This window comes from Hylobates moloch, unplaced genomic scaffold (assembly GCF_009828535.3).
Source record: "Hylobates moloch isolate HMO894 unplaced genomic scaffold, HMol_V3 SCAFFOLD_11, whole genome shotgun sequence".
NCBI classification, from domain to species: Eukaryota; Metazoa; Chordata; class Mammalia; order Primates; family Hylobatidae; genus Hylobates; species Hylobates moloch.
In genome coordinates this window covers 1374559-1387869 of record NW_026652286.1, presented here as the reverse complement: position 1 = coordinate 1387869, position 13311 = coordinate 1374559, and the positions used below count along the sequence as shown (strand labels likewise).

The window sequence follows — 13311 nt, the reverse complement described above, 5'->3', positions numbered from 1 at the left end:
CGTTTGAGGCCAGGAGTTTGAGAGACTAGCCTGGGTAATACAAGAAGTCTCTACCAAAAAGAAAAATAAAAACTAGCCAGGCGTTATGGCTCATGCCTGTAGTCTCAGCTACTCAGGATCCTAGGAGGTCGAGGGTGCAGTGACCCAGTATTGTGCCACTGCACTCCAGCCTGGGTGACAGAGCATGACCCTGCCTCTAAAACACCAAAAAAAAAAAAAAGACAGTAATATTGGATCAATATTAAATTTCCTGATTTTGATCACTGTACTGTGGTGATGTAAGACAACACCCTTGCTTTCAGGAAATGTACACAGGAATAGTTTGGAGTCAAGGGCAGGCTGTCTGCACTCTAATTTCAGAAGTTCCAAAAAAAGTGAGCATGTACAGAAACAGAATGATAAAGCAAATGTGGCAAAATTTTATTTATTCTTTTTACCTGTTCTTGCAACTTTTCTGTAAGTTTGAAATTATACCAAAACAAAAACAAAAAGAGATCCATCATGGGCCCACAGTGCAACTGGTAATTTAACAAGCATTAGTTGTGCTGGTTAACAGGAAAGTCTGGGCATTTACACCACCAGCTCACAATCCACACAAGTCCCTAGTTTCTTTTCAACATCAACCAGCAGCCCTTTCCCACCCCTGCCCCCAAGCTCTGGATGGCACCCACAGCCTCAGAGAAATAGCACATGCCCCATGCTGGTCCCATAACCTCCAGATCCCCTTATCTCTGATCAGCTGCCAGCTGAAAAGTACTGTCCTGGAGGCTGTCAAGGCTGTGGGAAGATGTTTTAGTGCCACCCTTACCTTCCTCTTACTGCCATCCAGTCCAGCAAATTCAATTGTCTTCATGCCGGCGTCAGCCCAGTATAGCCGCTGGGACCCGTAATCAATAGCTAACCCATTAGGCCAGGTCAGATTAGAAGAGATAATGACTTGACGGCCCGAGGCATCCATGCCAGCTCGTTCAATCTTGGGGCTCGCACCCCAGTCAGTCCAATACATGTACCTGGGCAAAGGCAAGGCGAGGGAGGTCTTACAAGCTAGTTAATATCCAGCAGGGACTCAGAGTACCAGGATTTCAGGGTTTCCGCCTGAAGCAGCTGCCTCAGCCTCCTGCTTCAGTGTCCAGCCCAGCCCTGGGCTCAGCGCTATCTCTGAATGCCTTGCCTTCTATCACTATCAAAAGGTACAGTCTTAATAAAAGCACAGCCCACAGCTTAAGTAAAACTCTGCAAATAAAGTGTACATGGGAATAAAGAAAGAGGAGGGGTGAAAATGAATAAGAAACATTTCCTTGGACAGGCGCCATGGTTCATGCCTATAATCTCAGCACTTTGGGAGGCTGAGTTGAGAGTATCACTTGAGCCCAGAAGTTTGAGACCAGCCTGCGTAACATAGTAGAATCCTATCTCTACCAAAAAAAAAAAAAAGGCCAGATATGGTGGTGCACATCTGTGGTCCCAGCTACTTGACAGGCTGAGATAAGAGGATCATTTGAATCCAGGAGGTCAAGGCTGCAGTGAACCATGATTGGGCCACTGCACTCCAGCCTGGGCAACGAGTGAGACTGTTTCAAAAAAAAAAAAAGAGAAAAAAAACAAAAAGAGAACTGTTTCTTGACTGGATGGGTTAAATAAGTTAACAGAACTCTATAAACCAGTAAGGACAACATAGTCCAGGTGCAGTGGCTCACACCTGTGATCCCAACACTTTGGGAGGCTGAAGCAGGACGATTGCTTTAGCCCAGAAGTTTGACACCAGCCTAGACAACATAGCAAGATCCCATCTCTACAAAAAAAACTGTAAAAATTAGCTAGGCATTGTGCTCTGTGCCTGTAGTCCCAGCTACTTGGGAGGCTGAGGCAGGAGGATTGCTTGAGCCCAGGAGGTTGAGGCTGCAGTGAGCCGTGATTTGCACCACTGCACTCCAGCCTGGGCCACAGAGCAAGACCCTGTCTCAAAACAAACAAACAACAACAACAAAAACAGGGTAGATCTATACACTCAACTGGAAAGATACACAAGATATAAGGGCAAGCGGGAAAAAAGTCACAAAAAGTATGCTATTTTTGTAAAACCAAAACCATCACCACCAACAACAAATGTTTACATACATTTAGAAGAAAACCTGGAAAAAAAAATCCTAAACTGTTAACTTATTGCTGGAGAGTGAGATCACAGAGAATTTTTACTTTCTACAGATTTAAATTTTTTTAACAATGAGTTACTTTTGTAAGTAAACCAACAATAAAAAAAGATAAGGAAAGAAAGAATTGAAAAGTTTCCTTGTCCACAGAGAATACAAAGTTGTCACCAGCTGTTGGGAACAAGCCCCCCAAATCTGGCCATAAACTGGCCCCCAAAACTGGCCATAAGCAAAATCTCTGCAGCACTGTGACATGTTCATGAGGGCCATAACGCCCACGCTGGAAGGTTGTGGGTTTACCGGAATAAGGGCAAAGAACACCTGGCCTGCCCAGGGCAGAAAACCGCTTAAAGGCATTCTTAAGCCACAAACAATAGCATGAGCGATCTGTGCCTTAAGGACGTGCTCCTGCTGCATTTAACTAGCCCAACCTATTTCTTTAATTCGGCCCACCCCTTCGTTTCCCATAAGGGATACGTTTAGTTAATATCTATAGAAACAATGCTAATGACTGGCTTGCTGTTAATAAATATGTGGGTAAATCTCTGTTGGGGGCTCTCAGCTCTGAAGGCTGGGAGACCCCTGATTTCCCACTTCACACCTCTATAGTTCTGTGTGTGTGTCTTTAATTCCTCTAGCGCCACTGGGTTAGGGTCTCCCAAACAGAGCTGGTCTCGGCAACCAGCCTCTGGTTTCTACAGCTGCTCTTGCTTCCTTGGGCATATCCATAAGATCTGGTCACTATTCCTAATCTTTAGACTCCTCTCTGGAGCTCAGATCTTGGGAGGGGTGGATGGAGCTCATTCCCAAGGGGCAGCCACTCACCCGCCCATGGGCTCCACCACGATGTCCCGAGGACGATCAAGGTTCTCCCAGATGAGTACTGTTCTCATGCTGCCATCTGTGTTGGCTACTTCAATCCGGTCTGTACCTACCAAGAAGGGACACAGAGATTAATTCTAGTCTTGTTCATTCACCCTCTTACCTTCCATGGCCAACACAAGAGCCTGGTATGTGCCAGCAGAGCACAGAGTAGGGGCTCAAAAGATATTTTGTGACAGATGCACAACGGAAATTTAATGACTTGAACTGTAAGAAGAAATTCAAGGATGTGATCAGTTGGATTTTTTGAAAGAGCAAGACTTCCCAAACATAGGCAACCATAATTTAAGGTGATGATTCTCAAACTTTAGTGTGCGTAAGAATCAGCAGAGCTTGTTAAAACACAGATTTCTGAACCTAACACCCAAAGATTTTTTTTTAAATAAAAATATTCGGCCGGGCATGGTGGCTCACGCCTGTAATCCCAGCACTTTGAGAGGCCGAGGCAGGTGGGTCACGAGGTCAGGAGTTCAAGACCAGCCTGACCAACATGGTAAAACCCCATCTCTACTAAAAATACAAAAATTGGCTGGGCGCAGTGGCTCACACCTGTAATCCCAGCACTTTGGGAGGCCGAGGCGGGTGGATCACAAGGTCAGGAGATCGAGACCATCCTGGCTAACATGGTGAAACCCCGTCTCTACTAAAAAATACAAAAAATTAGCCGGGCGTGGTGGCGGGCGCCTGTAGTCCCAGCTACTCAGGAGGCTGAGGCAGGAGAATGGCATGAACCTGGGAGGCGGAGCTTGCAGTGAGCTGAGATCACGCCACTGCACTCCAGCCTGGAGGACAGAGTGAGACTCTGTCTCAAAAAAAAAAAAAAAAAATTAGCTGAGTGTGGTGGTGCACACCTGTAATCCCAGCTATCCAGCCTGGGCAGCAGAGCGAGACTCCGTCTCAAAATTAAAAAAAAAAAAAAAAAAATTCTAGTCCATTTCATGCTCACTAACCCCCAAAGATTCTGATTCAGTAAGTCTTGTCTTTTGTTTTTTGGAGACAGGGTCTTGCTCTGTTGCCTAGATTGGCATGCAGTGGTGTGATCATGGCTTACTGCAGCCTTGAACTCCCAGGTTCAAGCAATCCTCCCACTTCAGCCTCCCAAGTAGCTGGGACTACAGGCATTGCCATTAAACCAGGCTAATTAAAAAAAAAAAAATTGGGGATGTGTGTGGGGGTCTTGCTACATTTCCCAGGCTGATCTTGAACTCCTAAGCTCAAGAGATCTTGCCTTGGTACCCCAAAGCGCTAGGATTATAGGTGTGAGCCACCATGCCCAGCCCTGATTCAGTAAGTCTAGGGTGGGGCCCAATAATCTGCATGTCCAACAACTTCCCAGATGATGCTGATGCTGCCACGCAGAGGAGGCAAGGTTGTCATCAGCCTCTGTGGTCCAGCAACCACACTCTGAGTAGCACTTGTTCAGGGTATCCCCTTGCCTCCCAAACCCACTTGGCTAAGTAAAAATGCCTGATTTGGCCAGGCGCAGTGGCTGACACCTGTAATCCCAGCACTTTGGGAGGCTGAGGCGGGTGGATCACCAGGTCAGGAGATCAAGACCATCCTGGCCAACACGGTGAAACCCCGTCTCTACTAAAATACAAAAACTTGGCCAGGCATGGTGGTGCACACCTGTAGTCACAGCTACTCGGGAGGCTGAGGCAGGAGAAAATGGCGTGAACCCGGGAGGTGGAGCTTGCAGTGAGCCGAGATCGCACCACTGCACTCCAGCCTGGCGAGAGAGCAAGACTCTGCCTCAAAAAAAAAAAAAAAAAAAAAAAAAAAGCCTGATTTACCCAGAAAGTCATGGAAAGAAAACAAGGCATAGGTTCATGATCTGGAATGCCTTAAAACACTCCCCAGCATCAGCTACACAGCAGAAGCAGCTGCTACAATGTGAACTTCTCACGTGGGAGCTTCTCACTTTGGCTCTGCAGCAGCCCTCCCGCTTCTGACCTACCAAGGACTTCAGGTGAAGACAGAAGTGGTCCAGGAGGGACACTGGGCTCCTTCTATCTGAGGCCAGGGTTTTGAACAAGAGGAATCCCAGGGAGCCAGGCAGGCCACGGCTCCCCTATGCATACCTGCATCTGTCCAGTACAGTTTGTTGGTGACCCAATCAATGGCCAGGCCAGCTGGGCTCTCCAAACTGGTATCCACTACCACCTGGGCAGGAAGCAAAGCTGTATCACCAACTGTACTTCCACTCTAGTTCTGGAGCCCAAACTCCACCAATTCTCAAGGTTGGCAAAGGTATGGGAAGCCCTTCCCTGGAGAGGGCGGATTCCACCCTTCAATCTCCCCACGCTGGGCCCTACCTCCTGTCCTGTTCCATCCCACTTGGCCCTGCTGATGGTATCAGTGCTGACATCTGTCCAGTACACGTGGTCATCCCGGGAGTCCCAGTCAAGGGCCACAGCACTGCGCACGTCAGCCAGTGGGATGACATCATCAGACAGGTCCTCTGTGTCAAAGCTGATTCGACGGATGTCCATCCTTCGGGCAAAAAGCAGGAACTTGTCAAGACCTGATCAAAGGCCGAAAGGGGTCTTCTTTTAATGCTCTAAACCCAAGAACAGTGACAGACACAGACGCTCACCTGCGTGACATCTGGTTCAATCACACTTCCTGGGATCTGGTGCCCTTTGCCCCCTATGCTTTATACCTCAGGCTCCTTTTAAGCACTGCCATGCTAGCAGAATCAGACTTCTATATTAAATGGAAACAGACTCTACCAAGGTCCCAGAAGTGCATGTTGTTTAAGCATCTGTCGGCTTCACCTCAACTTTTCTCTCTTCTTACTTTTCTCCACCTCTTCTGGTGACCTGGCTTGCCCACTGCCAAGCCCTGACCCCTGCTTCTCTGATGTTCATGACTGTGTCAGGGCTCCTGCCCCTCCACTCCATCATCTGGATCCCTTCCTCTTGTTCTCCTCTTCACAACTTAAAGCCAGTAGCTTAAGCTGAGCACTTTCCTTACCAGGCACTGTGCTTGGTGCTTTTTTTGGTCTCACACCAAGCCTCTGTCGTGTGTTATTCCCATTTTCTAGACGAGCAACCCTGAGGCTAACAGAGATCACGAAACTTGCCCAGGATCCCACGGCTACAAAGCACCAGAGCTGGACTCAGGTCTGACTCCAGAGAAAGAGCTCTGGCCCCTCCTCTACGTAGTTTACTTCCAGCCAGCTCTTCTCCATCCTCTGCCTTTCCTCTGGTCAGTCTGAATACTTTCTCAGTAGACTTTTCTATCCAGAAAGGCACTTCCTGACTAATGTTGCCAAATGTCTTCTTCCTAGGGCTGGGAAATCCTTAAAGGGAAGCTGGCAGGGGACGGGGGCTTTACTTCTTACATCTCACTAAGACAACAGGGGAAGCGCTGGGCACAAAAGAACGCAAGAGGAAAGGGCCGGGCATGGTGGCTCACGCCTGTAATCCCAGCACTTTGAGGGGCTGAGGTGGCGTCATTGCTTGGGCTCAGGAGTTTGAGACCAGCCTGAGCAACATAGTGGAACCCCATCTCTACTAAAAATACAAAATTCACTGGGCGCGGTGGCTCACGCCTGTAATCCCAGCACTTTGGGAGGCTGAGGTGGACAGATCACGAGGTCAGGAGTTTGAGACCAGCCTGGCCAACATAGTGAAACCCCATCTCTACTAAAAATACAAAAATTAGCCAGGCATGGTGGCAGGTGCCTGTAATCCCAGCTACTTGGGAGCCTGAGGCAGAAGAATCGCTTGAATCGGGGAGATGGAGGTTACAATGAGCCAAGATCATGCCGCCACACTCCAGCCTGGGTGACAGAGCGAGACTCTGTCTCAAAAACAAACAAAACAAACAAACAAAAAACCCCACAAAATTCACCAGGTGTGATAGTGTATGCCTGTAGTCCCAGCTACTTAGGGGGCTGGGGCAGGAGGCTTGCTTAAGCCCAGGAAGTTGAAGCTGCAGTGAGCACTGTTTACACCACTGCACTCCAGCCTAGGTGACAGAACAAGACCCTGTCTCAAAAAAAAAAAAAAAAGCCGGGGGCAGTGGCTTATGCCTGTAATCCCAGCACTTTGGGAGGCTGAGGCGGGTGGATCACCTGAGGTTGGGAGTTCGAGACCAGCCAGACCAACATGGAGAAACCCTGTCTCTACTAAAAATACAAAATTAGCCAGGTGTGGTGGTGCATGCTTGTAATCCCAGCTACTGAGGAGGCTAAAGCAGGAGAATAGCTTGAACCTGGGAAGTGGAGGTTGCTGTGAGCCGAGATTGTGCCATTGCACTCCAGCCTGGGCAACAAGAGTGAAACTCTGTCTCAAAATAAAAAAAAAAAAGAATGCAAGGGGAAAACTCAGAGTATGAAATTAGGTTCTTAGTTAATATGTGTATGAATGAAACGTCTGAATATTTTCCCTAATCACACTCTCTAGAAAGGACCCAGGTCCCAGGAGAATTTTATTTTACCCAGATTTCAAAGGGTCAGTGGGGTACGCAGCAGTAAACAAGAACAGCTGCTGACGTGTGAGGAATCACCCCAGGCCCCCTGCTGGTCGTGCCATATGCCTGGACCGCTCCTCTCTGGACTATTCTTAGAAAAAGTCATCGTGTGCTGGGCTCTCCAGGGCTCCCCTCTCAAAACAATAACTCCTCAGGAGCCCAAAGGAAGCCAAAGTAGCAGTTCAGGGACAGACCAGGGAATCCCATGATCTTCCACTTGTTTGATAAATATGTTTGACATATTTATCCAGCACCTGCTTACACAGAACATCATCAGAGATTCTAATTTTGGCTTCCTGGTTGAAGGGCCGAGAGAGAGTCTTCAACAGGGTGAGGCTAAAGGTAAAAAGGTAGGAAATCATTCCTCTGTTTTCTAGAAGAGCGTAAAACCCTCTTGCTGCCTATAAAGAAGGCATCCTGCCTGGTAAAATGATACATGAGCCTCATTGCAGGTGTTCACACTCGACCGCGTGGTGCTGCTGAAATTTCAGCAACTAGTGCTGGGTCCTCAGTCCTCAGCTTTGATAGAAGATCCCTCAGCCTCTTAAGTTCTTCCTCTCCAGGGCTCCCTGATGAACGTGGTTTTTCCCACGACAGGCAATCCCTCCACTTCCTATCCCTTGTTCCTTCTCCCCATCCTCACAACAGCCCCCATGGAGGCTGGTGTTGCAGACCCACTTACTCTGGGCACAGGCGTGGCTGCTGATCTTGCGGAAGCCAGTGGGGCAGGCACAGGTGTAGTTCTGGCCACTGGGCAGACACAGGTGCGTGCAGCCTCCGTTGTTGTCCCCACAGCGGTTTTTCCCTGCTCGAAGAGTCCAGGGCAAGAGGATCAGCAAAGGTTTGCAAAAGTGACCCCAAGACTAGGGATTAGGGGCTTAGGTAGGGTGATAGTTCCCTGAAGGGAGAATCTATGTCTTATATTTTTGACATCTGCCCCCGCTGCTAGCACAGTGAGTACCCGGCACAGAGGAGATGCCCTTGTAAATGCCTGAATTAGATGGGAACGGTGAAGCCTAATGAGTCTTTTCGTGAATCTTGTTGTAATGCCCCGAATGTCCAGCAGAGGGAGGAATTAGCCCATGTCAGTGCCTCGCTGGATTTCCCCATCAGAAGAAATGGCAACTCCAAGGAGAAGGAAGGTTCTCAGAGGCGCCAGAGGCCACCTCGACCATGAGGCTACTTTGGCTCACCCGGTGGGCAGTTTTTTACCTGCAGGTTGGCGCTGGGGGTGCAAGGTGTGGATGTCCATAGGGAAGTGGAGTTTGTTGCGAATGATTTCCTGGTTCTTCCCCGTAAATTTGTTAGCGCTGTTGATGCTCTTGGTGTGCCAGTCTGTCCAGTACAGGCTGTCTTCAAACACTGTGATGGCGAAGGGATGCGGGAGGCCTGGGGAAGGTCCAGGAAGACCTCAGTCTGGACGCGGTCGGCCACGGCCCCTGGGCCCAGGCCTGGCAACTACACAAAACCTCTGCCAAGGCTCCTGGGGGGCAGGGACGGGGGTAGGAGGACAAGAGATGAAGGAGAGTGAAGGAAGGGGCTCACCCTGGCTAATGACAGCCTTACGGTGACTCCCATCCAGATTGGCCCTCTCGATGACATGGTGCTTAGCATCCACCCAGTACATACGGCGCCCGGCATAGTCGATGGTGAGGCCATTGGGCCAGAAGAGATGGGTATCGGCAATGATACGGCGTCCAGAGCCATCCATGCTGGAGGCCTCGATCCGGGGGGTGTTGCCCCAGTCTGTCCAGTAAATGGTACTAGGAAGAGAAAAGTAAATTGGGAAGTGGGCAGCAGAAAACAGGTAGGTAACCGGGAGAATAATCAGGTAGGGAGGGGGCTTTCATCCATTTAACTCAGGGGACTCCAATGTTTGGTCCACAGAATGAATTTTTTTTTTTAGACAGGGTCTCATTCTGTCACCCAGGCTGGAGGGCAGGTGAGATTACAGCTCACTGCGGCCTCAATCTCCTGGGCTCAGAAGGCCTCCCACTTCGGCCTTCTGAGCAGCTAGTACCACTACACCTAACTAATTTTTTTTTTTTTTTTGTAGTAGAGATGAGGTCTTGCTATGTTACCCAGGCTGGTCTCGAACTCCTGAGCTCAAGCAATCCTCCTGCTTCGGCCTTTCAAAGTACTGGGATTACAGGCATGAGTCACCATGCCCAGCCTCAGAATGCTTTTTAAGTGTTTGAGTTTAAGTGTCTTTAGACAGGGCATTTATTCATTTAATAATTTTTTTTTTCATACTGGCCACAGGCAGGACATACTATCTTAGGCACTGGAAATCTAGCAGTGAACAAAACAGACGAAAGTCTCATAGAATTGACAATATAATGTAATATTAGGACAGGTACTTTCTTCTTTGTCACAATCTCTTTCACTGCCTTTTGTATTTTATTTTCTTTTATTTTTGAGACAGAGTCTCGCTGTGTTGCCCAGGCTGGCATGCAGTGGCACAATTTCAGCTCACTGCAACCTCTACCTCCTGGACTCAAGTGATTCTCCTGCCTCAGCCTCCCGAGTAGCTGGGATTACAGGCACCTGCCACCATGCCCAGCTAATGTTTGTATTTTTAGTAGAGACAGGGTTTCACCATGTTGGCCAGGCTGGTCTCAAACTCCTGACCTCAAGTGATCCACCTGCCTCGGCCTCCCAAAGTGCTGGGATTACAAGCTTAAGTCACCACGCCCGGCTCCTTTTGTATTTTATACACGCACACATACACACACACACACAGTTTCTAAAACAGTTGACACATACTGAGGACCTTATACGATACTCCCTCTATTGATTGCATAGAATTTTTAAAAGCCAGAGGTGAGAACTTCATTTTAGGAGTTTTTCTTTAATTCAGATTTCTGAATTTTAAATTTAATTTTTTTTTTTGAGATAGAGTCTCACTCTGTCATCCAGGAGTGCAGTGCCATGATCATGGCTCACTGCAGCCTTGAACTCCAGGGCTCAGGTGATCCTCCTACCTCAGCCTCCCGTGTAGTTGGGACTACAGGCATGCACTAATAAGTCCAGCTAATTTTTATACTTTTTATAGAGATGGGGTTTTGCCATGTTGCCCAAGATGGTCTTCAACTCCTGGGCTCAAGCAATCTGCTCACCTCAGCATCCCAAAGTTCTGAGATTACAGGTGTGAGCCACTGAACCTGACCAGATTTCTCAATTTTATTTATTTAACTTTTTTTTGAGACAGGGTCTTACTCTGTCACGCAGGCTGGAATGTGCTGTTGCAATCATGGTTCCCTGCAACCTCGACCTCCCAGTCTCAAGCCATCCTTGCACCTCAGCCTCCCAAGTAGCTGGGACTACAGGCATGCGCCACTACACCAGGCTAATTTAGAAAAAATTTTTGTAGAGATGAGGCCACACTATGTCGCCCAGGCTGATCTTGAACTCCTGGACTCAAGTGATCCTCCTTCCTTGGTCTCCAAAAGTGCTGGAATTATAGGTGTGAGCCACCGTGCCCGGCCCCTCTATTAATTTTTAGGCTACAATAAATAATTACAATGCTTATGAATTACTAATAACTATTAATTTGTATTAATTAGGTCAACCTTTTGAGCTAATAATAAAAATACTAAACACCTACAACTTATCTAATGTGTGTTATATGCAATTTAAAATGCATCACCTCATTTAATCTTCACACAACTATGACAGAGGTATTTTTTTTTAATCACCAAGTTAGAAATGAGTAAACAAGGCAGACAGAGATTAACTGGCCCAAGGCCACACAGCCAGTTATTACAGAGCCAGGGCCCAGACTCAAGTGTGTGGGGGACAGAACCCATGTTGTTAACATCACACTTTTTTTTTTTTTTTTTTTGAGACAGAGTCTCGCTCTGTTTCCCAGGCTGGAGTGCAGTGGCGCAATCTCAGCTCACTGTAACCTGTGCCTCCTGGGTTCAAACAACTCTCCTGCCTCAGCCTCCCGAGTAGCTGGGATTACAAGCACCCGCCACCATGCCTGGCTAATTTTTGTGTTTTGCAGAGACGGGGTTTCACCATGTTGGCGAGGCTGGTCTCGAACTACCGACCTCAGGTCATCTGCCCGCCTTGGCCTCCCACAGTGCTGGGATTACAGGCGTGAGCCACCACGCCCAGCTACACCACACTTTGAGGATGTACCCCCAGAATGTCTAGTCCAGGTAGCCTGGGGGCTGTCCCGAGAGGTTGCAAGAGAGTTCGGGGGCCTAAGATACAACTTACCCCTCCATGGGATGCAAGGCAATGGCCCGGGGCTTCTCCAGGTTCTGCCACAGCAGCACCTTCCGGTGGGCCCCGTCCAGATTGGCCACCTCAATCCTCGAGGTGCCTGAGTCGGTCCAGTAGAGTTTGTCATGGACCCAGTCCACAGCCAGGCCCCCTGGTGAGAAGCAGCAGCAAAAAATGTCAAGGAGTCAACCCAGGCTCCCCTGTCCCATAGTAATAAGAGCAAACTCTTACAGGAAGCAATTTCTTGGGCCAGGCACTATTGTCATCACTTCAGATACATGAATTCATTTAAGCATCACAGCTCTGTGAGCTGGATACTGTAATTTCCATGAGGATGAGGAAATTTGAGGCACAAAACAGTCAAGTAACTGTCCAAGGGCATTGCACTTCCTCCTCACAGCCAACCATACCTCACTTTCTGAATTCTGTCTCCCTGACGCGTTCCCAGGGTCCCCCACTGCACTGACCCAGGGGTTTGTAAGTTGTCATCTAGGGTTTTGCAGAGGCATTTCGGAAGTTCCCTAATCATTTGAGTCCAATGTGCTTGATACCAAATTAGAATTTGACCACTTTACCTGTTTATTAAATAGGCTGAGATTGCCAAGTGAGCTGTTTCTGTGGTTTTTTGTTTGTTTGTTTGTTTGTTTCGAGATGGAGTCTCCCATTGCGCAGGCTGGAGTGCAGCGGTGCAATCTCGGCTCACTGCAACCTCCACCTCCTGGGTTCAAGAGTTTCTCCTTCCTCAGCCTCCCAAGTAGCTGGGATTACAGGCGTGTGCCACCATGCCTGGCTAATCTTTGTATTTTTAATAGAGATGGGGTTTTGCCATGTTGGCCAAGCTGGTCTCAAACTCCTGACCTCAGGTGATCCACCTGCTTCAGCCTCCCAAAGCGCTGGGATTACAAGCGTGAGCCACCACGCCTAATTTTTTTTTTTTTTTTTTTTTTGAGACGGAGTTTTGCCTAGGCTGAAGTGCAGTGGCGTGATCTCGGCTCACCGCAACCTCCACTTCCCGAGTTCAAGCAATTCTCCTGCCTCAGCCTCCCGAGTAGCTGGGATCACAGGCATGCGCCACCACGCCTGGCTAACTTTTGTATTTTTAGTAGAGATGGGGTTTCTCCATGTTGGTCAGGCTGGTCTCGAACTCCCAACCTCAGGTGATCTGCCCACCTCAGCCTCCCAAAGTGCTGGGATTACAGGCGTGAGCCACCGTGCCTGGCCTGTTTTTTTACAATCTATAAAACATTTTGATATACTTATCCAGGTCAATCAGAATATTCTTAATACCAAGCAATCGAAACAAAACTCAGAAATAAACTAGATGCAAAGGCTGATAGAGAACTCTGTCATCCATAAATCTGATTCCCACGATCACAACCACCAACGTGGTCTCATTATTCTCACTGACTGAGCTCAATCATGAGCAAATGTTATATCTGAACCTATAATTGATAAATATTGATATATATTAACAAATGTTTTCTATATTAGAGCTCCGGCTAAGATTTCCCTGGAAGAAAAAGATGTCCTGCTGCCTAAGGTTTGCAAACCACTGGCCTGTTCCTCC

General features: G+C 48.2%; 1 protein-coding gene across 2 annotated transcripts in view; it reads right to left on the bottom strand.

Moving 5' to 3' along the window:
- LRP4 (LDL receptor related protein 4) overlaps window positions 1-13311 on the bottom strand; it is a 59128-nt gene that overhangs the window by 22949 nt on the left and 22868 nt on the right. For both annotated transcript variants that reach the window (XM_032166054.2, XM_058424552.1), the window contains exons 13-20: window positions 11739-11895; window positions 9057-9274; window positions 8724-8900; window positions 8194-8316; window positions 5348-5556; window positions 5114-5195; window positions 2976-3081; window positions 809-1010 (exon numbers count right to left, since the gene is read on the bottom strand). In XM_032166054.2, the coding sequence (XP_032021945.1) occupies window positions 809-1010; window positions 2976-3081; window positions 5114-5195; window positions 5348-5556; window positions 8194-8316; window positions 8724-8900; window positions 9057-9274; window positions 11739-11895 (1274 nt within the window). The remainder of the gene's footprint in view (window positions 1-808; window positions 1011-2975; window positions 3082-5113; window positions 5196-5347; window positions 5557-8193; window positions 8317-8723; window positions 8901-9056; window positions 9275-11738; window positions 11896-13311) is intronic.